General features: G+C 39.5%; 1 protein-coding gene across 2 annotated transcripts in view; it reads right to left on the bottom strand.

Annotated features, from left to right (window-relative positions):
• The window catches only part of CPED1 (cadherin like and PC-esterase domain containing 1), a 149851-nt gene that overhangs the window by 89483 nt on the left and 32711 nt on the right, over window positions 1-27657 (bottom strand). For both annotated transcript variants that reach the window (XM_065845802.2, XM_071803357.1), the window contains exons 4-7: window positions 24586-24692; window positions 22567-22642; window positions 10412-10571; window positions 8810-8978 (exon numbers count right to left, since the gene is read on the bottom strand). In XM_065845802.2, the coding sequence (XP_065701874.2) occupies window positions 8810-8978; window positions 10412-10571; window positions 22567-22642; window positions 24586-24692 (512 nt within the window). The remainder of the gene's footprint in view (window positions 1-8809; window positions 8979-10411; window positions 10572-22566; window positions 22643-24585; window positions 24693-27657) is intronic.

The following is a 27657-nucleotide window of genomic DNA, read 5'->3' as shown; positions in this document are numbered from 1 at the left end:
GCAGAAATGGAAGATTTCTCAGGATCTTGAAGATGTTCATCCACATGCTGGATGCATACAGTTGGAGGTATGGTCCACATATTTTTGTAATGCCTTTCAGAAAGTGTGTAAAGGCAGACAGATTACATGGACCGAGCGTATTTTTTCTCTAAAGGCAGAATGAGCTAGAAATGTTCTTAAGATCAATTTTAAGTCATTGACCTTTCACTCACTGGTAATTACTTCTGCTTTAGGATAAGCCACTGGGGAAAAATAGATTTGGCTAACACAATATGAATTTTACAATGTTTTTTCTTCTACCTGCTTTGACATCCACTTTTTAAAATCTGCAGTCATTAAAATAAGCATTATAACCTGTTACAATGGGACAGGCAGTAATGGCTTTAAACTAAAAGTGAGGAGATTCAGACAAGACATGAGGAATACATTTTTTACAATGAGGGTGGTGAACACTGACACAGGTTGCCCAGAGAAGTGGTAGATGCCGCATCCCTGGAGATATTCCAGGCCAGGCTTGATGGGGCTCTGAGCAACCTGATCTAGTTGAAGATGTCCCTGCTTGTTGCAGAGGTGTGGACTAGATGACCCTTGAAGGTCCCTTCCAACCCAAACTCTTCTATGATTCTGTTTCAAGGGACAGCCAAGAGCACTTGGATACACACAGGGCTGCAAAACCAGAGACCCTCAAGTAATCATGGCACTGATTTTGCCATTTTCTTCAGCATTTTTTAAAAGCATTTTTTGGCTCCTCGAAAACACACTGAACCATCAGTTAAAGGCCTGACACACTGAAAAAATTCAATTTAATTGACAAAAGAATTCCGATTTGCAGGCTTCATGCAGACTCGTGGACACTGAAGGAGAGTGGAAGAGTGTGTGCCATCTGCAGGGCTGGATGTTATGGTGACTGAAGTAATTCCCTTGAAAGCATTTTCGTCTGGCAATTTTTCTGCAAATGAATTTCTTAAGAGAGAAGCTGGGGCAGCCTGGGGCAGACAGCTCAACCGTCACCTGAGGATTTTCTTGTGAAAGGTTATAGGGTGATTTAGACAGCCATCTCCCTGCTCCTTCTACCTCCACCCCTTGTTTTAAGGGGCTTGTTCAGATCATGTTGAGCAGCAGACACAGCCAGACACTGTGTGCACTGCACATCATATGCCAACACTCTACAGAAGACTGAAATGAATTTTACTCTAATAAAAACAAGCTGTAGTGACCCTTCTAGGGTTACCTTTGAGCTCAGTCCTTGCACAGTGTAGCCTTGTGATGAGTCAAGAAAGATTTTCCCTAACTAACCTTAGGAATGTCAACAAACACAACCTGGAAATACCTGCCTTCACTGACTGCATTGATCAGCTTGGTGTTAATTGTAATAGGTCTTCAGAGGCACAGCTCAAGTGAAGACAATTCACTCAGGTGTCAAAATCCATAGACAAATCCCACCCTACAAGTCTACATGGCTCATATCTACGTATGAGCTAAATGTACAGGTTCCTTTCATACCTCATTGCAGAACACAGGTGCTTCAAGAGAATTACCTATGCCATCCTAAGGCAGATGCCTCAACGAAGTGACATTAATTGCAATCCAAAGCTGCTCTTTTCCTCCAGTGACTGTACAGGGAATCTAAATGAGACACTGAAGACAGGTAGGAGATACACCACAGGAGTACTCACACAGCCCACCCACGGACAAGAAAACCCCTGCGTCTGGAATATACAAAACCATCTGGGAGCATGTTTGCCCCAGACTTTTCATGATAAAGAAGAGGGTGACCATCAGCGAGGTTAGACAGTAACCAAGAAATTATGAAGTGGCTTTTGAAACAAGGAAGGAGTTGGCTTTGAGAGCAATGTAAGGGCAGCCAGGAAATTTGCCGCTGGGTGAGAGACTTTGGAGTGAAACGAGAGCAGTCGAAACCTGGTCAGACACTGCCAGAAGTCAGCCCATTGGCATCACAGCTTCTGCCTGGAGCGCAGGGAATACCAGGGTGCAGGACTGGGCACGGGTCCTGTGTGGGTACACGTAAAATGGGCAGACACAGAGCTGGAGCCCCCACTTCTCCAAGCAGGTGTAAGCATCCCGGGAGAACGGGGCTGTGTCTGTCACCCATCCTGCCTGTAAGATGGGGGCTGTGTAAGCATGGTGGAGTGGGTGGGTGTGACTGCAGCTTCAGGGTGTTCTTTCAAAAGGACCTTCAGAAATCTGTAATGTTTATTAATATTATTGAAGTGTTTAGTATCATGGTTTACCTGTTCTGTTTCTGATATTGATTGCGAGTATATTATTATTACTGGTTGCCAGTTAATTACATATCATCAGTTAACCACTTCTATCTTGGTTTTGTTTAAACAACGTGAACTTGTCAGTTTTTTCTGCAACACCTTCAGAGGGGTAGCTGAGCTCTGAACTTACTCAAGCAACAAGGAGATACAAGGTGAAAGGCCCCTGGGCCTACTGAGTAATTCAGTGTAATTTTGAGGTTTACATTTTCAGATTTAGTGCATCATGCTTTAAAGAATTTGTATTAATAGATTTTAAAGAGGACCTTGCTGGTCCCTCGTTGTAGCCTTCAAAACTAGGTGATAGATAAAGTTATCAGGATCACATCTGAAAGCAAGGTTTACTTCTGAGGAACCAAAATGTGACCTTTGGTTTCAAGAAATGACCTTTTTTGAAATAATGAAGGGTGTCCTGTCCAGATAGTTCTGCTGTGCATCAGAGCTGCTGCAGTCTGTCTGATCAGCTGGATCTGCAGGTCCTCAAAAGACTTAAGGTAATCATATCTCTGAAAACAGTTGAGGATGTCTTCACTTGAATAAATTCAATCAGTCTCTGATAACTTTTCAGTATAAGCTCTGTCAGCTCTGTCCTTTCAGTTAATTTTTGTACTTTCATTCTTACTGGATCTGTATTTGGTGAAATTTCTTCACTAAAAGTCCAAATACTTTTGGATATAAGTAGTCATTCATAGTTAAAAAGCAAGAATCTGTTTGACTATATTTATATATATATATATGCAGGTAACTAAATATCTGCAAAAATACGGACCGATTCTACACAGAAAGCCAGAAAAGCATATTTTACAATGAAGCTATTTCCTATACTGCCTGCTAGTGCAGGCTATCACAGTATATAGAAAAAATTATAAGATGTGTAATGGGAGAAAAATGTACCCATATTAAAAAAAAAGGTTCCATAACACATCACAAAGAAAACAGTGCAGTAATTTATCATAAGTTTATAGTGTTAGCCTTAGGTAGGTCTGTTTATTCCATCCCTAATTTATTGTTATGTTGTGCCATTTCTCTGCAGCTATAACACGCTACTTGTTGAAAGAAGAAGCCACGATATTCAGCTATTTTATACAGTAAATTTCTCACTTTTAAAAATACATTTTTTATATATTGTACATGTTGTATTTTTTTTTCTTTACGTAAGATTTTTATATCTCAGGACAAAAATACTCCTGGCCCTTACCATTTCTATAACTTACTTACATGGAAGATACTCTTTGTTTTATTTCAGACTTAAGTGGAAGATCTTCACTCCTGTGGTTGTTCCTGAATGTCTTATTTAAGCCTTTGCTAATGAAAAAAGGAGAAAAGACCATCTGAGAAAGCTTTCCTCTAAGGATCCTTGCTCCTGAGACTAAGTCCGAAGACAAAAAGACAGTTATCAGCTTCAGCAGCCATTGAATTAGGTACTTTGACTGAGTCTGAACTAAGATTGGTTCATCGACTTCTGAGTGGAAAAGTAAAGGTGATTTAGTAACAGCGTTTCCCAGCTTCCTGTGAGAAGGAAACATGGATCGGCTTGACTAATGGAAGCTGGAAAGCAAAAAAGAAAGACAAGAAAAAGAATTAGGACAACAGGAGGAAGGTCTAGGCAAACTGGGAGCCACAGAGGGACAAGTTTACAGACCTCCCTGGACCAAAGAGTCAGGGCGAGGGCATCTGTGGACCAGGAGAAAAGCAGAGAGCTATAGGCCTGCATGACAGTGTAGAGAGTCACTTATGACACATCCTCCTGTTACAAAGAAGCATCAGACTAGAGCTCTTACCAGAGGGACTGGGATATTTGTACTGAGAAGAGCAGAAAAGAACTTTAGGAAGAATTGTAACTCTGCGCACTGCATGACAGATTGGCACAGACTTGGAGAAGGTAGAGAAGGAAAAATTGCTCGTTCCTTCTTTTAAGACAAGAATTAGGGATATGAAATTGAGTAATCAGATAGAAGTCTTAAAGTAAACAAATATTCTTCCTTAGGTAACATATAATTAATCTGTAGAATCTCATTACTAATGGAGGTTGGGAAGACCAAAAGAACTAACGGATTTAAAAATTTATCAGAGGATTGCATGGCATAAAAGTCCACTAGAGCTTACTAATCATAAATATATATATTCCACTTCCAGTTTTGTGTTTCTAACCTTGCAAATTATCAGAAACAACTATAGTCTGCCTAGGGATGAGTGCCACTCTATGCTTGTTCTCTTCCACAGTTTCATGATGCTTTCTTGCTTGAAACAGAATGTCAGACCAAGCATGTCTTTGATCTCCCCCAGTCCAGACAGACTTTCATTCTTGTATCAGTGAAAAGAGAAACGATAGGGCTCCAGATGTAGAGATGGCATTTGTGTTATGTTCAGTCTCTCAGGAAGGGAAGCATTAGAGCATTTGATTCTCTACAGAGGCTACTTGCAAGAACAGTGAAATGCAAAAGCTAAGTTCTTACAGAATCTGATGGACAAATGTAATTTTATTTCCAAATAACCCTGCAATCTAATTGATTAAGAGTTGATGGTAATTTTATTTGCATTTGCTCCTGCTAAGTAAGAAGGCAAGCACATGTAATTCAAAAATAAAACAAAGGGGAAAAGATCCTGAGCGTTTCTGCTGTTTCTAAGTATTTTGCTCTTTACCTCCATGCATGTTTGCATCCTAGTTCACATTGTCTCCGGATTGTACTTCAAGTAATATCAAAACTGGCCACTTGAGGGCAATACGGCAACCTTATTTTCACAGCGTTCGGCTCTTAGCCAGACCTCCACGTCATACTAAAAGATATATTTCCTGGGGAGGTGAGGGTCCAGTTTTATTTGCATATATGTTAAGTATAAAAAAAAAAAATTCTCTTTAGTCAAGTTTTCAAATGCATAACACGGAGAGAGAGAATTTCAGTGATATAGTGACTTATACCACACAGAGCTTATCAGCAAAGTGCATTAATAAATTATGTTTACTTCCCTGCACAACAGGAAAATCACTTAAGGGCATAGTTTCAGCTGAGAGTATCAAAGGTTAGGCAAGTACGCGAGTCCAGGAATTCCAATTCAGGAGACACCTAACTGTTTATTTTGGGTAAGTGAAGGGACAGTGAGCCAGAGTGGGGGCCATGCAAAGCTGCCAACAGCATGGAAGGACTTGGCACCACGGAAGTCCATGAAAGTACATCCCTTCATTAAGAACTGGGACCAGGCTGGAAAAGGTTAATGGCAGGGCAAAGGAAGCACTTCACAGTGTGTTAAACCTTGAAATAATCAATCATAAACGACTGTTTCTCACACCAGCTTCAATAAAACAGAAAATTATTCAGAGATCAGCCTTCTGCTCGATAGACATGCATAATCTTGATTAACTCAAAGGTAATTATTGCATACATTGACAGAGATCCATCCCTTAATCAGTACCATATGCAAAATAGAAAGCTTCTATTTCATTATTAATTTTTCAAAGCACAGATGGTCTAAATAAGGAGTTTCCAAATTTCCTCAAGGAAATAGGGCTATTACGCAAGTCTCATATCAAAACATTTGCGTGGCAGAAAGCCACTCTCTCCCCTGCTTTTCCTGCATCTTCCCAACCATAGCCTAAATGTAAAGTAACACTTTCGCCACTCCTTGAGTACACACAAAAATCTCATGCCAGCACAGGATTTAGCTTCCTTTGCTTTCTGGACTGAGATACCAAAATGTGCATAATCCAGAGAAAACCTGGCAGCTGGTGAGCAAAACACACTTGAACTCTTCCTGAACTGCCATTTGGTCAACGCTTATTCAAGGAGTCATTCTGAAGCCTTGCCACTATAATTACGATAAGTATATCTGAGTTGTAAAAATAATTTGTAATAGTTTACTATCAAAGAAACAGTGAGGAATGCAGTATTATTTAATTTATTAAACTTCTGGCTTTTCTTTACACAGTTTCTCTTACTCATTTAGTATCTTCTGATACTCCGTGCCCAGACCTCTTAAAAATCTCCCCTTCATATAAATCATAAAGGGTTTTTGTACATAGAGGATCAAATTTTAAACTTAATATACTGAGATTGTGATAGTAATGCTGTAGCCAAGTTAACCACAATTGTGGATCAATTTCTCATCAGTAATAGTTTAATTATACTGGCATGAGAAAATTTGCTGACCAGAGACCTATATACACTGAGGGGGTCTCTAAATTATTGTGCAACATTACTGAAAGTAGCACATCTATGATAGTAGCAGATTTAAATTATTCTCATATGTTCATAAAAAACCAAACAAACATACAAAAACCCACAACAAAACAAAACAAAATAGTCAACTGTTCTTGGGGAAAAACACATCAAACACTAGCAAAATTTTCCAGACCAAAGTCTCCTGTATAGGCATGTTCAATCCCCAGTGACATTTACAGGTATTCTTTCAATCAGCAGAATATCAGGTCTTAGAGATCCTTTCTGTCATTATTGACTATCGACAGGTTGGAACTTCATAACATAACAAACAATTTTCCTTCCTACACAATAGAGTTAGCAGAAACTGGAGGCTTAGGAGTTTACGGGACCAGGTTCCTTGGCTGGTACAGATATCCATAGCCCCACTGGTAACATAAGGAGAGGAGAATGCTGGCACGGCACATCCCACTGGCAACAAGTGACAGGTCCACAATGTTTATGAGAAACTTGATGTAATCTCATCCCAAAGGATGTCAACAACTGAATTAAAATCTTCTCCCAAGTATTGTTTTCTGACTGATGACCTCCCATCTGATGCCTTTGTACCAAGCACAGAAGCCTCTCTGTGATTCTCCCACTAGTCCTTTCTGGTCACTCCATGAATTCCCAGTGTCTCACTTCTCCTGGAGACTCTCTGATTCTTCCCAGGTTCTTTATAGGGCACACCGTTTATGCTGAGAGACAGTCTTATACAACCCGCTTCCCATCATTTTGTTAATTTGCATTTCAGTCTTTACATCACTATAAATGTGCTTTCTGTGGTGCCATTTTTTTTTGTTTATCTCTTGCCATTTTGACAAGTCTGCCTAAAGTCGTGGAAGATAGAACACCACAACAGCAGTAACCAGAGTGGAACTACTGTAAAAGTGTTTCTGCTTCTATCTATCATTTTTAGTGCTTCTTCAGCTGCCAAAATACTCTGTAAATGGCAGCGGGCACCCCATTTAGCAGATTTTCCTCAGTGGAAATTATTTTACAGAGCCATATCACAATTACTTATAACTACTAGCCTTTAAAGTAGTCCGTACATCAGCTGCAACACTGACGCTGCTGGACATTGTGCTATTTTAATAAACATAAAACAAAACTGAACCCCAGGGTTTGAAAGTGGGTGGCCATTAGTCTTCTTAAATGTAAACAAAGGAAAATAGATGGGAAAATAATGTATCTCTTTGGGCTTCCATAGCTTCTGAGTGGGGAAAGAAAAAGAAATAGGTTCAACTCAGCTAATTCTGGCAATCTAGAATTTGGTATGTTCTCTAAGAGTATCATAGCCCATGGAAGGAAGCAGATACTTTTAGCAGGAAACTCATCTCATTCCAAAGTCAGTGTCTAAATTGAGTGGGATGATTTGTTCTCTAGAGGTGTCTGTTTCTCCAATAACTAGAATTAGATAATGAGCTTAGACTAGGCACTTAACTTTGAGATAGTTAAAATTGTAGAACATACCAAATGGCTGGCATCATCAAGAGGCCTGACAGTGGCACCACGACACTGAGACTGATTCAAAGCCAAGACCTGCTCCTACCTCAAGAGGGCTACATGGGCAAAGTGCACCATCCTCAGATGGCTGTGCAGCAGCTGATCTGTGTGACCTCGAGAAATCACTGCTACTTTGCGACCTCATTCCTTCAAAAGGAAAGGAACAGCCATGGAACTGTAGCTCCTTCACAAAGAGCTGCCATGTTATAAGCACAGTTACTTGCTTAAACAACAAAGGAATGGGAAGGCATGTTTGGAAATCCATAGAACTGTTGAGCAAACCAGACATGGAGAAAGAAGGGTGTCTCCAGGCACTTGGAGATGTCCAGAGTTAATCTAATTAAGGTATATATGAAACATCCTTCTCCATAAAACCTGACCCTGACCCTGACCCTCCTCCATGCTGTTTTACTGCACCTAAAAAAAAGAAATCTAAACAATCTAAACAAAACATTTTAAATATTTACTTTCCTTTTTTATGGCACTGTCAATATCCGGGCAAAAGACATTTCTGCATGACAGCACCCCCACTGCTGTGCTTCAGAGGAAACCTTGCAACTGCTGTCAAATGTCACCAACAAAAATGGCCTCTGAAGCAGCAAATCCCATGGCCCTTCATAACCCCACCGCACATGGCAACTCTTCCCTCCTTCATGAATCAAATCCCACTCATGCTGAGGAATGAAAGCTGTACATTAGGAGAATATTCATATGTCATCCGGAGACTGCAAATAAAGAGGAGGTAAAAGAGAAGAGAGCTATTATCTGCTTTTTCTGTCTCTGTTCTTCGCCTGAAAGATGGAAAAATTAGGAAATGAAATGTTTTACCTTTACAGTAAAGTGCTTCTTCTTGGGTGGATGCCAGACAGTGGCGGTTGAATGAATGAATGCCCGCAGAGGTGTTAAGGATGTCACAAGCACATATGCTTTGACGATGACAGAAAAGTCTTGAGCTTTAAGGATGTCCTGGTGTTCTGGTGAAACTGATACCTGACTTCTGGAAAGTAATAAGAATATATAGCAATAATGAAGTGCTTCTGCAAATGAGGAAATTAAGCTATAAAAATATAATGAAATAGTAATAGTGGAAACAGGAAATTGGCTTTTTTTTCCCCTCGAGTTAAACAACACAGTAGATGAAACCAAGCAGGCTGGAACAAAGCTGTATGTCAAGTCTTTTTATTGCTTTCACTATTTTAAAATTTGAATTTCCATACGTAGAAAGTAACTGTTAGGAGGGGTAAATGCACTGTGAACATGTTTAATTTGTTTCAAACCCAGGACATTCAGAGTAAAGGCAAAAACACTGAAGAAATCCAAGAAGTTTAAGTAACAGAGGTGCATAGCTGAAGTGCCCAAATTTAACACTGATTTGTGGTGAATTCAGAAAAAAACAAACCAAAACAAAAAAACAACAAACAAACTATGGAAAGACTGAACTATTGTTAGCACTTCCTTCAGTGTAATACAGGAACAAAATCATGTGGCACTTCGTGCTTTCTCTAATGAAAGCCATGAACTATGACTCCAAATATTATGAGTGACTATGACACCTATAAATAACCCAGAACAAATGAACTAAACATAAAATAATTATGCAAGGTACCTTTGTCTAGGAAGTGGCATGGCTCTCTAGATACTGGCCTACAGCTCCCATAGTCCACACAAAAAGAATCAGTCATCGAAACAGGACAGGAAAAAAAAATCTGCTATATAAAAGCTTATTACTTGGGCATATTCAAAAATGTGATTGCTATTCTGTCTGATAAAATCTCTGAGTTTCAATCTGCCCTCTAATAAATGCAATGACAAGATGACTATACAAACTACGGGTCTCTAAGACAGATTACTGGTAAAAAGACACAGGGCTGTCCTACCATTTCTGTGTAATGTTTGGCAATATGTGGCCTTTACAGACCTCAGTTTTGCTTCCTGTTAAGAGTGTCTAAGAATATCTATCTTAAAGAGACCTTTTTCTCCTCTCTGCAGAACAGTAGGTCCTCAGAGCATAACATTTGTGAGATAATGTAACATAGGAAACAGCACTTGGAGAGCCAGTCCTCACATATTTCTTAGTTTTTCACTTCAGGGAGAGTGATTGTGTAAAGAACTACAGATGTGTACTTGCAGTAGGGACAAGGCAGGGATGGGAGCAGCTGCTACAAGACCTAAACATTCAGGGGTGTCTCTGGGTCTGTATTTATCTGTCTAGATGTTTCAATACCCTCGACATAAAGACTTAGCTGTTCACACACAAAAACATTGAAGCTTGGCTAGTACAGAAATAAACATTGTGCAAGTATAAGAGATGCAAGACATCCAAGTGCTCCAGTTGCTGCATTCTTGCTACATTGTGTGTCCCTGACTCTCAACCAAAACTGCAATGAAGCACTCGCAGTTTCTGAGGGTGGGGTTTCATTTTTGTCTTACAGCTGTGCGCTCCTGCTCTGCTCCCACCAGGACCGCAGATGATGGGTTGTACGTGTCTTCTCAGCGCTTTCACTGCCCTGGGACATGTTGCCTGTAACGCTGGCCCTTGACAGCCAAGGCTGACCGGAGCACTCTGGGGTGATGACTGGGAGCTGCAGGCCTGAAAAAGTGCCAAGAGGATGATAAAGTCAGCAAAGCATTGGAAGCAGCGGTGGACTCCTGCTGTTAAAGATAATAAGTGTAAAACACAATGGGCAGAAAGAAAATACCAGCATCAGGTGAAAATGTAAAATAACAAATGCTGAGGCTATAATCCTTTTTGGATCTGCTGGCAGAGAGCTTTACACCCACCAAGCACCTCCTGCCAGCTGCAAGCTCAGAGGCTCAACTGCAACTCCCGCTTTAAGAGTGTATGAGTACTGCATAGAAGAAACCATCCCCTTCCCCCTTCCAAATATAAATCCTGTATTTCTAAATGTACAATACCAAAAACTTTGTTTCTCACATAGCCCTAATTACAACCAAAAGGGATAAGAAATTTATCTGACTAAGGACCAAGGGACTATGCCACTGTAATCACACAGGCAGCTCAGTAAATAAAAACATATCCTTGTTCCTAGGTTTGCTGTTTAAGGCTACATTTTGTAATTACTGAAATCTATAGGAGGCTTAGCTCTGCCACCAAATGCAGAGGCAACAGGACTGATGTACAAGAGTCCTCAAGATTACTGAGGCATGTGACTATTAATACTAATCAAAATATTGTGATGTGAGATCAGTCAACAGGTGTTATGTATTTTCTGCTTTTACTATGCTGCTAAAAAGGCTCAGAGCCCTCACATTATGTCATTATTTCATGTAGGGTGGTTTTCATTAACTCTAAGACAGCTCAGATTTCAAGTTCTTAAGTAACAGTCAGGGAAATGTCAAGTTGTTCACATTATTTCCAAACTTCATTACTCATCTTTTTAATGACATATTGCACCATGCTGTTATGAATTTATTTGTATAGCTTCTCTTTTAATGCATGCATTCTCCACTTCGGTGCATGAAATGAAAAATAAAACTGAAGTTGTGTTTCTGGTGATGAGCTGTGAGCAGCCATTCATGGAAAAGTACTACTCATTTTCATACAGATCCTGTTAAAATTACGTTGTGATTGTCTGTGTTTATCGACTGTTCATCACATCAGCTCAGTTCAGCCTTCCAAGCTCAACTGGGATCTAAAATTAATTTTCTCCTTCACTTTCCATGCACTGTTGAGCAGGATTTAAGGTTTTACTAACCAAAACCAGGCGCTTATTAATATAGCACCTCATGTTCAGATTATACTGTCATTGGCATCTTTGAGCTGTGTTATGCATTATAACTGATTTGGACTTTGTAAGCGACTACCTGTTTGGTAGACTACTCTCTCCCTATTTGGCTCTGCAGTGATAACAGGAATAAGCCAGTAAACTCCCATTAAGTCATTTGTTCAGCGGACTTGTTTCTGAATATGCGCAGGGAGCAGACCTGCTAAATGAGGTCCTATTTTTTCTATATCCACCCTGTAAAGACACAACACCATTTCACTACAGCAATTTCTACCCTGTAAAGAGACAATGGCACTCCACCATGGCAATTTGTTATGGTCCCACTGCAACTACTCTTATGTATTGTTTTAGTCACCTAACTGAAATGTCTATATTAGCAAAGTAGTATTCTTAGGCTTTGTCTTTAGGCAATGGAGAGAGAGAGAAACCAATCCTTGGAGCACTAAGGGAAATGTTGATTTGGAACTGCTGTCTGAAGGGGGCTGGTTTTTCATTGACTCTGCAAGAAAACTACGCTACTTATTTGCAGTTGCAAATAATTCCCACAGTGTAAAGTTTGATCATACAGCTTTGGAGTTCAGGTAAAACCAGAATTATTAAAACACATAAAGGCCTTCCACAGTGCACACATGACTTCAAAGACCTTTATCTGATCTATCCTCACATTGGTAAAAAGGCAAGACACAGCCTTCTGCTGTTGCAACTGTCTATGAAGTTATGGAGTTAAGACCCGCTCCCTTGTATCTTGGTACTGTAGCACATCCATCAGGAACAGCCCAGTGCCGTCAGACGCAGGATTTCCTAAATCTCATGGCCTAGCTCTTCAAACAGCAAGATACCAATCTGTTGAGCATGGGTGGAATCAGAGTCACACAAAACCTGATGAAGCCGATGTCAGCAGTCCAAGCTACCCCCTTGTCATTGCTGCCTCGGGGGACATCAAGAGAAAGACAGGTTGTCCTGCCTTGATGGCTCCAGCATACAGCTTAAAAGGAGGCAGAATTGTGCTTCCAGACCAAGCTCCCTATGACATATACAACCTTTTACATTAGGTCATAGCTACCTGACAAAATTAACAGAACCATGCAAAGGACAAGAATGACAGATCTTTTCAGCTGATCAGCTGAAAGTCAAAGTATGACAAAGGTACACATTTTTCAGCAATTGCTTTAGTTAAAATGACCTTAATGTTGAGAAAAGGAAAGGCACAAACCACATTTTTTAAATTTAAAAGAAAGCTAATATTTCACTGAAAATAAGAACAGGGCAGCAGAGAAGTGCTGTTCAGCTTGTTACTCAGGAGAATGTAGAACACATCTTTTTCTTTTTAAAACATGGTTTTAATTGTGTTGCTACAGCAACAAGTAACCAATGTGGTATTAATTCACAAGGCAGGGTTTGAAAATCAGGAGATGAGGTTTATATCTATGTTTACTCCTCTAAAATGAGAATTTTAGCTGTTTTAAGGAAATAGAAAAGATTACTTTGGCATTAATTCATTTGCCACTACCCGGTGGACCATTTACTAGAGTTGGATATGACAAAACAAAACAAAAAGGTAGGGACAGATGAAATTTCAGGTGCCCTGAAATTCTCAGGTTACTGGGTAGAAGCTCCTTAGCATTGTCCTAAGTCATTGCAAAATGCCTCAACATAAAAAAAAAGGAAACCTACAATCTCCTTAAGAAGAGAGGTTTAAACAAATACAGGGTGTTGGCAATTAGTATTGAGAACAAAAAAGGAGCAATGCTCATACATTATTCCTCATGCTAGGGAGCACCCTGTTTGTGTGGTGCCTTGCACACTTCTGTTGGATCGTGTCAGCATCCATCTGTGAGAGAGCCCATTGCCAGGTGGCTGGAAGAAGCAGAAAGGGGAATGAGACTGTCACAAGGTGCTTGCTCCTTCGAGATGACACACAGCCTGTAGACCACCAGGAAGAGTTAATGAGGGAGCAATAGTCCCTCACTTCAGTAAATCTACTCCTACTAATCAATGAATACAGTTATCATCATAATAAAGAGATGTCAGTAGCACTGAACTGCAGCACACTCAGCTGCATCAGTTCTCATGGCAACTCTTCACCTGTTCTTGCACTCAAAAGCAGAAACACTGTTTATTAGGGATGTAAATTTGTTAGTCAACATTACCATCAATGAAAATTAGCCTGCAGTGCTTTTACTGTTTGCAGTAATTGCCATGTTTTTTCCATCTTGAAATCACTCTACAAGCTGTTGTTAATTAACAGTCCTTTTGAAGTATGGAGATAACATCAACGTTTTATAATAGAAGAGGTGAGGCAGGCTCAGCAGTTGATGTGTCAGGCAGTTTGGGAAAGCAAGTTAGAAAGAGTCCCAGCACCACAGTATCATGTCTAGATTACATCCTCACCTTCAAAAATCCGGATCTTAATATCGGTAATTTTTGTAGTAGACTCTGAAGATTAAAAACAAACAAGCAAACAAACCAAACAAACAAAAAACCCCACAAAAAAAAAAAAAAAACAACAAAACCAAACAAAGACTAGAAAATTATATTTTCCCTTTTAAAGTGGCTCTCCAGTAACTGAAAGGCTACACCAACTGCCGGTTTTCATGAGGAGCAGCTGCAGGCTGTTTGTGATGATCTGGTGTACAGCAAAGAGCCTAAGGCTGGATACCTGCTTTCACTTAAAAAATATGCTTCACTTCATCAAAATTCTGGTTTGAAGAGGGTTTCTTATGCTGATATCTCTGAAATGGCACCATTGAAAACACTGACAAACAGCACCACTTTACCTCTGTCTGGGGTGTTCTCCAAGATGCCATTTTGATGGGTGAGGAAGCCACTACAAGTTCTCTGTTGAATTCACACATTAGCCCTTTAACCACAGCAATGGGTAAAACACAAATCTAAGACACAGGAACATCTGGGGGGCACATGTGAGAAGGAGGTATAACATCCACCAAAGCAAGTCAGCACCTCTAGATCAAAAAAATTAAGCACCTCTTTGTCACATGAACTGGTGGTAGATATTGTTCTGTCAACTGCAATCTCTCAAAGTACAACAGAGTCAAAGAGATGAGTTGACTGCGACAACTGATATCTAATGAAGCAGTTACACTGACATCTAATGCAGCCTTTCAAGTATTTTACACAACTATGACTTCTTGCTCCCTCTCCCCCCACCTCTGGCTCTCAAGTTATTTACTTGTCTTTGGCTCAGAGTTCTGAAGTGTAACATGAGATTCAACCCACATGCAATAAAGAATAGCTGATTTAAGAGTTACGGCGTGTGAGTGAGCAAAAGGTTTACCGATAGCTAGAAGTACATTTGAACGAATTAAGACTTCCTGGAGCTGAGCCAGGTTGGTGTTGACTTGGCTGCAGCCACATGGACTGGTGGTAAATGGAACAGTGAGGTTAACAAGAACATCTGGTGACCTGCAAAGATAATGGATTCAGCAGAAGACTACTGGCTGAACAAAGTGAGTAACACTCAACTGAAAGAAAAGGAAACTGAGAATGAGTGATAATGTGTCCTCTTCTTTATACTTCCTTTTGTATTATCCTTTGTTGTTACAAGAAGGGTTATGATATGCTTCCTTTTTGTTCACTTTTTTTTTACTTCATTCAAGATCAAATAAGCTATATTTTACACACTTCAAACACGGAGCAAGGAACAATTAAGACTATTGTTTATTGACTGTCATTTCTAAAGTGCCCATCAAGTGTCAGATCCATAAGAAACAATTCAAGAGCAATCAGGTCACCTTGGAAGCTCCTGGTTGTTTAATGAAGCACAGGCTAGAGATGTAACGAAACGTAATTAAGGTGCTGTGCTTTGTCCTGAGCCCTGCTCACTGTTCATATCTTTCATAAAGCAGACTGTAAGTTCAGCACATTTGTACTTTCAGAGTCTTCATCCAATTGTTTTTCTTTTTTAGCACGAAAAACATCACTTCAGAACATTAAAGTACATTAAAGAACATCCCGAAAGTATACAGGAGATTCTCCATCTGCATGAAGCCTTCTGAACTTTTTTCCTAGATTTTCACAGTGGTAGTCTGTTTCTAGCAGGACTCTGAATCCTCTCATACAGGAAAAAAAAGAATTATAGTCACCTCCCATAATTTTTCGGCAGTTTCTGGAGCACAATATTCGTGAGGGACTGATAAGAGGTCCTCTCTGCCTGCCTTGCAGGTTTGCTCTCTGATAAGGTATTTCAGCGGGTCAGAGGAATTTTGTATTGCATCCTGTGCTGGGGTCATCCACCTGCCTGACTGGTGTGGGATGCTGGAGCACAAAGAGCTTATTTCTGATATGGACTGGGCAAAATGCATTGCTACAACCTGGTGCTTGTCTGGTATTCACAACCGGGCAGTTTTCCAATGTTGGAAAGGTGTATTCGACAGCTGCAAAGATTGCTTCACATCAGGAGATGCTTCAATAGCTCTCACAAAGTCTTAGACAGACCTCTGAGCACCTCCACAACTAGCAGATTTTGGTAAAAATAAAGCAAATCCAGTACCTTTTGCTCAGTCATGTATAGTAACCTGCTCTAAGCTGCATAACCATGAAAGTAATGAGCATTGAAAACACATTTTTTCAATTTTTCAGTGTTGATTTTGGAGGATGGATGACTTCAGTTGAACTGCTGCTGCTACATGCCCTGAGGTCATTGCAGGCTTGTCACAGAAAGTGGACCGATTCCATTTAATTGCCTTCTGTTATCCATTTGACCTATCCAATGAAAAGACTGTGAAACAAAGATTAGTACTCTCCTATGGCTTACACATCATGCTTTGAGGTTGATAAAGAAAGAGAGAGAACCTTTAACACTCAGTTTTTAAATCTCTGCATTTAGAAAAGTGTCAAACGCAAAGCAGATGCTGAGTATTTGAAAGAAGCCAGGAAGACTAGGGGCAATCCTGGCCCCCAGTGAAGTCCTGGTGAATTTCCATCGATTTCACAGAAATATGATTTCTTTCTTGATGCTTACAGCCCTGTGATGGTTTTGACATGTATTATAAGCTTCGTTTGCAATGTGCATGTTGTTGCACGTTTTACATCCCAACCACTACTGACTATTGATCTAGCTGTCCTTAAAAGGTCTCTCTGCTCAAACACTGCAGTGATCCCTCCCTCTGTAACACAGTTAACCTCAAAGCAACCCACTCTGAATATATGGAATGGAGAAACTTCAATTTATTAGTCTAGTCATTTCTGGAAATTTAAACTAACTATCTATGTTCAGTATAGAAAAAAGTTCATAGTAAAGCAGATCTAAAGGGAAAGGAATTTAAACTATGGGTTGGAATGCACTGAAATTCATGCTTAAAGGCTCCTGTGAGGTTTCAGAATTATAAAGATGATAGTGCGTCATTTCGAAATCTATGTGTTGTTTATTTTCACGTTTAAAAACATCAGCAAATACAGTCTCAGTTTAGATTAATCATTTATTATGTTTTTCGCTTCTCTGTTTTGTCAGATGCATGTTAAACAGTATTCATTAAACATGTTTACTTCTTCATTCCTAAACCATGCTCACAGTTAAAAGATAGGCTTAGGGTTTTTCTCAATATTTTCCAAAAGGGCTGCTTCTTCCATGTGTACTCTTCATACCAGAACTTAAATTTACAGATAAGTTATACAACTCTGAAGAAAGCAATTGGGTGAAAATGCTGGCTGATTATTACATGATCAGAGCCACAGCTACAATTCTGTAATAGTAAAAGAGTACAATATAGAACAGTAAAGGCCAAGCAATCAAATTAATTTAGCTGTTTTACATCTTTTCAGTCTTCTCATATTTGTTATTACAGAAGTATGTTTTTGTCCTAGCTGAGATCTGACCCTGTTGTGAAACAAAGAAAATCTTGCCCCAAGTAGTTTGTAATCAAAAAAACTCAAAAGAATCAGATGCTGATTTTATTGGCCATTCTTGAGGCTCTTTCCAACTTCAGTAGCAGAAATGTAGCAGGCAGAAAACTGATCACAACTGATGTGTAGACATTTATAATCAGCAGCTGGCAAAAGAAACCATCTCCCTGTAAAAAGCATGTTCTTGTAGCAGAGGTGTTGAATTATTACAACAGAAAATAAATTTAATCTGGAATTTCTCTCTTACATAGGTGGCTCTGTGGGGTTTTTCTTCCTTCCCTCCCCTCCCCTCCCCTCCCCTCCCCTCCCCTCCCCTCCCCTCCCCTCCCCTCCCCTCCCCTCCCCTCCCCTCCCCTCCCCTCATCACCCTTCCCACTGATTCCCGAGTGACCCAGGGACACTGGGGACAGGCAGGGCTGATTTTCTAAGCAAGAGGAGAGGAAAGCTGGAGTGAGGTTAGCACCAGACAGTAAACATATCACCTAGTGAGAGCACAGTCACACAGCTGGACTATCTCGGCTCTCCCTCCCACCCAATTTCATTAGGGCTGTGTCTATCCCAAGACCTTCTGGGTGATTAATGCTGTTGGCCAGCCCTGCAGGTGAGCCAGGGAGCACAAAAGGCTGGTAGATACTCATAAAGTCTCTGCACTAGTGGCACTTATAAAAACAAACACAGAAGGAAGGTGTACAGCAAAATGCTACTTTAAAAAGAGTCAGTCATCTGGATGGGTAGAGAAAACAGCTATGCATGGCCCAGGGTGAGCCTTGGAAGTGATGAAGCAAGAGAAATGCTTGTGTGTAAAGACAGACTAGTCTGGGTTGTTCAGAGATCAGGAAAACCAGGGAGGCAATGCTATAAGTATTCCTACTACTTTATCAGACAAAATCTGTCAAAGAGAGTATTTGTTTTGCATACATTAGGGTGCCTTTCCTGTGCGCTAAACTGAGGATGGACAACTCTGCTCACATTGTGGACCTTAGTCCTCTCCATCTAGCAGCAGAGGGTCATTCCAGGAGGAAGCCAAGCCCCATTCTCAGCCCACCTGTGGTGAGATACAAAGTACGAGCACCTGAAATATCTTCAACAGTCATACTCCAACCTCAGAGAGCTTTTAGGTTTTGGATGTTTGCAGGAAGATTTCATTCAAAGATCCCTGCAACAGCTGCAGCTTTTGCTGACCTGACCAATAAGTGCCAAGAGCCTTCCTTGGTCATTCAATAGACATCTCAGAACCTCTTCATGGCTCAAGTTCCATATAGTGAGCAAACAGAAGACACCCAATTAAAAAATGGGCCAAGTGCCCTGCAAAAGCAAGAGTGAAACCAATATTTTCAGACTGAGCAGCAAGCACTTATCAGTGTCTTGTGTGTTGAATTTTCAGATCCATTACCGTTCTTAGGCCTCATCACAAACTCACTGCCACATGTGCCCATCCTCCAGGAACTGCTTTCACCTCTTTGCTTCTCTTATTCAATCCTATTTATCCACACACATCACACGTATTTTGACATATTTTGCTCCTCTAAATTCTTCCCCCAGTCTGTCTTTCCTAACTTTTTTCCTCTTCCCAGCTTCTCTCCTGTCTCATAAAAAGGAGTCATCATTGGTTCATGCCTAAGTTTTCCCCCTATATAGGTAGAACCAACCTGAGTTTTCAGAGTGACAAAAAGATTTTCCAATAAAGAGACAAAGCAAAGAAATGAGCAATGACCTGATATTTTCTACAACTCTTTTTCTTTCCCATATTGATACAAAAAGGATATGAGAAGGGTCAAGCTCTCTTAAATACAAAACCTAGCAGCTTAAGAGCTGCACAACAACAAATAGAATAACTTTTTTTTTTTAAATAACCATTATCCTTGTACCCACTGCTTATCAATATCTACACTGTCATACCCATAGTAAATTCAGTAATCCAATCCTCTCAGCCTTGCTGCCTAATATTTCTTTCTACAACTTAGTGTGTCTTTAATTAGATAACATAATACTTAGAGCAGTAACTTTGTGTTTTCACTTTTACAGGAAATTGCTTGGCTCCTTGTGGGGCTGACTAAACAACAAATGCAGTCATAGCAAACCAACTGATCCTCTTGAATTGCAGAAAACCTCTGTTGACTTAAACATACAAGAGTGAAAGTACACGACTAATTTGAAAGGAAACAAACTCTTCTGTGGAGGAAATACTGATGAAAACTATTCTTTCCCAAATAATTTTAAAATTGAGGGTCAAACAAATCCTGACAATTGGCAACATTGTTGGTTTTGAGAAGAAAGGTCTGTCAGAGGAGGCAAGTTAGAGAAAGAAGCGGAAAGAGCTGGCTTTATCAGATGAATGGACGGGGAGGAGAGGATCTGAAATCTTGACTCTACATAGAAGTTTGCTTTTTTAAGATGGCCTTCTTGTTTTCTTAACCTGAAATAAAATGATTTACCCTTCTGATTTTAATGTTACCTTATGTGGGTGAATTTCACTCGTAGAAAACTAGCTGTCAGAGACAAGTGGTATTGAATGGGATTCCTTTCTGGATTGAGACACTTTGAGGTCTGGTCTATACAAAGATGATCCTCTGTGTGCCACTGTCTAAGTTCTCATTCCTGTCAGTGGACATCAGTGTAGTCTGTACAATCAGTGTGGAGAAATTCAGCCAACTGTAAATTACACTTAAAGTAAAGGTTCTTTTGGGCTTGCTCACTCTAAGCTGTACTTCTGTTAATTTTGGAAGCTTAGATATAAAGTGTTAAATTCAGTTATCCACACACAGACATCTATTGTCATTTAGGACACCATAGGATATCCCTTTGACCCTACAGCTGCTGGACCACAAAGATATAGGTTCTGTGCCAAATCTGCCCTTCCTACTGGGAGTCCTGTACTCTCTATGGCATCTCAAGTGGCACGAGACCCTTTTGTTGAAACTGCTATCTCAGCCCCTAGGCCACATGTTGATGTGGAGACACCTAGATTTAAGAGATGGATTTGTTTGTTTGTTTATTTGTTTTAAACTACTGCAAAATCTGTTTTACTGGTAACTGGAAGGTGAGAGATGGACCTTTTCCTATCTGACAGTGCTTCATCAGTCTGCTAGAATAATCCTCCATTACTGTGTGGGTAGGACTTTCAGACACCTGCTGCTGGGTGCACATACGACCTTGATTTCAATCAGATTTCAGCATTAGTCAGAAAGGCTAGGAAAGCACTAATAATGTAAGTATGCACTAAGATATTTACAAATGGCCCTTCCATAAAGGAGAGAAAACACTGGAATGCTTAGCAGACCACATAGACAGAGTGGCTTGTACCACAGCTTGTGGACACCAGTGAAAATGTGCATATTTTAAGAGGAAAGTCCTGTGTGTAGTGAGTGCCTCTTGTGTTTGCGGTTTTGCAGTAGCAAAATAATAAAACTACTACAATTGGCCTTTCTCCAAGTAGAAGGGCAAGCCAATATTTTTTGAAGGCAGTCTGTTACAACATGGGTAGGTACTACCAATTCCTGAAGTCCTTGAAATTTTTAGAAATCTGCTCAGATTTGTCTGAAACTGGTACTATATCAGAATACTTTCTAATTCACTTTCCAGTGCAAGGGAAACAAGGCACTAGGCATCACTAAAGACATACTTAAACCTCAGCCAAAGCAGAATATACTTACCTGGTGTAATATGACTTCACAATAAGGGACTCTCATGGAACCTGGACTAATATTGCTTATACTGCATGTTCCTTGGGATCAGTTTTGTTCAATTTAAACTGACCCTCAACATACAGTTCTTTAAGGGAAACACTTCACATAGCTTTTTAAATTGATCAATCTTTAAAGGTAAAATATACTCCGCTTAGGTTAGGAACCACCTAACCTCAAATTTAGTCAAGCATCCAAGTGTCAGGTATTTAATCTAAGTGACTTGTCTAGGCTCCATTTACAGTCTGTGGTGAGACTTAATTGAGTAGTGAGTACCTGCAGAGAGTAATTTAACACACTTATTTTAAACACATAGTTTAGAATAAAATAAAGTGGTGTTTGAAGGTGTCCCTCTCTCCCCGTGGGCTTAATGGGAAGCTTAGAATACTGGTGCAGAAGATACCTGACATTTAAATGGTTAAATGAGATTGTAATTAATCCTTCTTTTATGTGCTAAAGATAGCATACACATAAAAGGTGAAAAGGAAGAGGAGAGGGAGAGCAGAGGAGGAGAGGGAAAATCAAACTGATCAATCGTGTTTATTTGTCTGAAAACAAGGCTAAATACTAATGGAATACATGTGGGGTTGGTTGTTACTGGATTACATGCAAAAAAAAAAAAAAAAGACAAGACTTCTTATAAGCAAAGTTTATACAGTGAAGATAGATCATAAACCCAAAATAGCATTAACACTGATTATTTAGTGGTGTAACTGAGATCAGAATGTGTCCCCCTGCAGCTCTAAAAGACCTAATACCATGCACAAAAGTTTTTTCTAGTTTCTATTCAAAGCTGAATTTCACTCATAGTAAATTAGAATTCTCTGGCAACAGGCCCGTAACCTTTAAACTTTACTGGTCGATGATCTTAATACACAAAGGCTTTTTAGCAGTAAACTGTGTCTGGATGGGAATCAAACTCCGACTCCTACTCCTTCTCCATGCCACAACATTTTTGTAAAGCTGAACAAACATATTACACTGAACCCAGGGCTTTGAAGTGTAAACATCAATACACTATATTAACACAAAACAGTCCAAAAATAAGACACTTATATCCAAATTATTTCTGCAGTATGCAATGGCTAAACAATGCAATATCTTTACCTGAAAAGATACTGCATAACTGAAGCGTGTTTAAGTGTTGTCCAAAATGGATTATCATTCTTGTTTCATTTTTTCATCCCTAGGCATTTATGACTAAAAATAAAAAAGAATTGCAAACGTGACAGTCTAATTTCAGAGACTTCCTGTGACCATCATCACATATGCAGATTTGAAGAAATTACATTACCTGAAAACACTTTTGTTATCTGGCATAATCCCTCTTTTCCACAAAGGAAATGCTGGATTTCTGGAAGTAGGTTTACCTGTGCATGAAAAGATAAGCTTTAATTATTTCATTCAGAGAAGTGTTCTTTTTCCTGGAGCCTTCAATGAGTTTGTGTTTAATTTATCAGAGACACCTCGTGTGCAAATCTCTTGCTAGTGTCAAAGAGGAATTACAACTTCACCATCCCTGCAATGTGGAATAATGACATTAAAGTGGGGGCTCTTCCTCCATAGCCATCACTACACAAAATTTTAGACTTCTGGCTTTCCTCCTGGCTGCTGACTTTTCACACCTCCCCTACCCCCTTTTCTGTTTCTGCAGCTTCTCTGTTCTCTTCCAGTTATCAATCACTGTCTCTCACAGCATGGAAATAGCCTGTGCCTCTTGAATCGCTGTGCTGGAGAACAGTGGTTAGCTAACATAGCTAAACCACATCCAGGCTCTGCAACAAAGAACGGTGTTGCACCGACGTATGGACATGCCAACAGTGAGTAATGTCAGTCCAATATTTAAAGTTATCCAGAGATACGGTCCATCTGGTTTAAGTCCCCGCTGCACTGCAGACTTCCTGAGGGAACTTGGACAATTCCTTTGATCACCTTATGTCTCGGTCATTCATGTGTGAAACTTCTGGACATTGCAGAGTGCTGTAAGGGCTATTATATTGCTCAGTATTAGGGGCTCAGCTAGGATCATATGGATAGAATGAGCAAAAAGCAGTTTGCAGGAGCCTGGGCTGTTTTATGATCTGAGACCTGAATCCAGAGTATGTGTATTTTTAGCACGCTGGAACTGCTATAAAAATCTCACTGGATACACGTAGATAAGGCATCCTGTCCCCAGGAACCCCAGTGTACATGCTCCTAGATCTGACTTCTGTGGACACACAGTCATTTTTTGCATCTTTGTGAACTTCAAACCTGAATACCTTTCAAAAGCATCTCTAACTCTCTCTGCCCCTCAGGTCAGAGTTTATAATTTTGGGTCTTGACATTATTATCTATGAAACTGTACTTTAAATATAAGACAAGCTTTATCCATAGTTTGGTCACACTTTTCCAAACAAAGCCCTCAGTTTAAGTCACATATTTTCACCAACAAGTCAGCTGCTTATTTAGACATTTGCACATCAAAGTAACCTAAACTGTGCCCACAATAGGCTTAAGTGTAGACCAAAAAAAAAAACCACCGAAACACCAAAACCAACCAACCAACCAAAGAAACAAACAAAAAAGCAATGTTGAAAATACCAATAAGTGTTGGCACTGCTGATGCTTTGGACTGTGAATAAGCAGATTGTAGTGCCAGAGTAAGGAACTCCCATGAAGGGCCTGAAGGAGAACACTGGTCCAGCTCGCACATAATCAATTGTAGGAACACTGTCACTGTTTGGTGAGGTGCCTAAGTTATGTTTACAAGGGAGCAATTACATTAGATTAAACTCCATAGCACTATAAGATATGAAGCCTAAATTAGTCCAGCTTTATCTTCTGCCTATGCTACTATTCTGAAATATTGTATCCATTTGTTGGTTATTTCTCCCATTTCTAATTCTCTTTTCTAATGAGGTGAAGTGCTTAAATTTCTTCCGACTTCTGTAGACACTTTTGCTGCCTGACTTGTTGGCTGAGGGTGGCCAAGAATGCAAACATTCAAGCTAAAGAAAAGGAAAACTTGACACTCAGTTGTAACAATTTTCAATATTTACATGGAAATACTTAGATCCAAAATAACATATGATGTCCAAATGAGAAATTGCTTTTGGTCACTGAGTGTGATGTAAAGAAGAATAAAATTTTGGTATATGACAAGTATTTCTCAGTAGATAGGAAACTTGAAAAAAAAATTGTATTGCTGTTAAACCATGCTGCCGTAGCATAAAATGAGGATCAGATACTCTTCTTTTTATGACTGGGTACTGAAAATTTGGGCTGGCCCTGTCCTCTCATTTCCACAAATTAAAACAGAATAATCTTGTACCTTTTGGAATAACTGTAGATGATGAAAGTCATCCATTTGAATGCAGCCAGTACCATCATTTTTTCTGGAAGATAAGCAGATCAAAAGATCCCAAGGGCTTACACCATCTATCGGGAAGAAAAAAAAATATTGAGAAATAAAACATCATGCGATTCCTATTTGAACAAAGAAATACTTAGCACCATATCCTGAGGAACAGCAAACTTTGGAGCATTAAGTACATAAACAGCTACAGGTGGCAGAAAGGAAAAAGACATATTCACTACAACAGTTTAAGCTTTGGAAAGATACTCAGGTATTTCACAGTAATCAGCTGCTGTTATACCTACCTACTGATATCCAGTCTCTGGGTGTCTGATCTGATTATCATTCAGGAACTAAAAAGTTCAATAACATGGTGCTGTTGCAATTTGCTCTTATTTTTCTGAACTCCATTAACGTGCACACCTATACATCCATTATGTGCAGTTTGATCTTCTGACATCCTTCATTATTGGGAATTAAATTTTACTGGAAGTAATATTGGTCATGCTATTGCAAGCAGCGGGAATTTCTAGCCTGAATTTTGTGTAGCAGCTTCCTAAATATTAGACACCAGATTGCCAACATCTAGAACTGGTGCATAAGTGGGAATTAAGTTGCACTGAGCAATTAGCCAGCTTCTGAGCTAGCTCTGAATCTGCCTTTCTGGGGCAAAGCTGACCTGTGAGACAATGGGATTCTCTTGTCAGGAAACAAGCAACACTGGAGTCAGAGATGGCTGCTTCAAGAAGAGGCAAAACTAAATTGCAACAGCTAAAACACCATTACAGACTAGAAGATACAAATATATCTTGGAGTCTGCACACATCGCAGCATGTGATGTGGTATAGAAATGCCAGTGTAGCTTCAAACAAGCTTGATCGGCTCCCTGAAGTAGTTATTTTCTTCCACATACTGCCTTCATCTGGATCAGTTCAAGATTATGGCATCTCTTGAAAGTTTAACAGAATCACTACATCTGTTGAGAACACCAAGAATATGTTCAGTAAACTATTTCAGTGACAGGATGACAATTAAAAATAAAGAAGTTCCAAACAGGAAAGGGCAGCCAGAGCAGATCTACAGCCTCCAAGGCAGGGTACAGCGTTAGGTCAAAGCTCTCTGCAGGACAGCTGCTTCAACAACTGGTTGCTTCATTCTTTTCCCAACGTTGGGAAGATTACATACATTTTATGTCATTTTGTGCTATCCATCTGTGATACCTTCCTAATTTTATTAGATGACCCTCTAAATTGGGTCACACTGATGGCCCAAAGAGATATTTATTTTGGCTGATTTCCCTATTCAAAATTTTTTTTTTTTTCCTATGCCAATCGCAATCACAAAGCAGAGTTGCAGAGTTCAGATTTTGCTTAAGGAGATGCAGCACTCAATTTATGTTAAGTACAGTAATGAACCGATTGCGCAGAATGAGTTCAGGAGTATGAAAGTAACAACCACCTTTTTGTTTATAAGCAGTGTGACAAAGCTGAAGAGATGAATTTTCAGTAAGTTACACTGCACCCATTACTGTAAAGAATCCTTCAGTTTCACAATATGAGAACCAGTATTATGGTACCAGGATAATTAAGGCATGTGAAATTTAGGCAAGACAGATTAGCTACATGCTCCCTTGTGAAAGAAACAAACAAAAACTGCAGGTTGATAAAAATGGCATATATAGAAAATATATGAAACATTAAAGAAACATGCAAGAAAATACTTCATTTTAGTGCAAAAGATTGAGAGTGTTAACAACCTACTTGATGACCTCACCAGCTATGTAATTATCAGATAAGCAAGAGGTTATGCCTTTTACTAGTAAACACCTTTGAATAAATCATTATAACTATGTATAAAGCACAATGCTTAGCAGTGTGCAAATTGAGAGGGAGCTCAAGGGAACTTCATTTCTCAGCAGCAGTTCATTTCCTTCCCTTGTTTATAGTTATACGTCCTGGCCAGGGATGAATTTGATCCTGACTCCAAAGTATACACTGTACTGTGTATCATTTGCCCTTAGGACACAGTGATCAATATGAATGTACCAAAGAGAAGGAAAAAGGACACTTGGACATAGTGAGTTTTCAAGCCAGTGCCCAGGAAGTAGAACAGTTAACTGCTAGGAACAATTTTTCAGGAGGGGTTGAATGCCTGCCATTACTTGTGTTTCCTATTTAGAGTAATTAGACATCTCGCCAGTTATTTCAGCACAGAACAATCAGAACTGAAACATATCTATTTATAGAAAACAGGAGACTTCCTATTAGAAAACCGCATACACCTAGTGCTGTCTTAGTTGACAGAGCAGTCTGACTTCTATTTAAATGTATAAATACATTCCTCATCAACTACACCTGAAAACATGTTCTTGGGAAACATAAATGAGAGAGGCATGTGTACAAACAGTTTTTTAGTTTTGGAACTGACTTCTCTGTGAACAGATATAGCCTAGAAACTGCCTGTGTAATTCCTCCCCCAGCTTAACTTTTTCTGGAAATGAACATCCATGATCATGAGACCATGAATCTGTCTCCATTCTGCAAATTTCATAATTATAAAACTATATCTCAGTGAAAAAGTGGTAGTGTTATTAATATTCCAGTAACATCATGTGGCCCAGGCAAAGGATCACAAGCTGTCAGGCACTGTATTTTAACACAGAAGATCTCTTTCATAGAAATTATATCTCAAGTAAAGCAAGACAGAATATGTGAGCTAAAACAGACTACAATAAAAGAGAAAAGAAGAACAGAAGTGACAGTAGTAATACAATTCATCTGTATGGAAAAACTCATGCTTCAAAATGTATTTAGAAATATTTAATGAAGAAACATTAATAATGTCTATATAATTCCATCTTCAAGGTACATACTCTTTTGCTGGTTTCCTGCATACTTCATATCAGAACAGTCTTTTACAGGACATTTGCCATGGAAGTCTAAAATGGATACTTCATATCTGAAAATTTAAACTTGCAATATACATGAAGTTTTTTTACACGCAAAGAGTTTTGTCTACAGTTTCTAAAATCTTCTTTACTTAACTCAG

Source organism: Patagioenas fasciata, chromosome 1, assembly GCF_037038585.1.
Source record: "Patagioenas fasciata isolate bPatFas1 chromosome 1, bPatFas1.hap1, whole genome shotgun sequence".
Lineage (NCBI taxonomy): Eukaryota > Metazoa > Chordata > Aves > Columbiformes > Columbidae > Patagioenas > Patagioenas fasciata.
The sequence above is the reverse complement of the archived record's forward strand: the minus strand, read 5'-3'. Positions and strand labels throughout refer to the sequence as shown.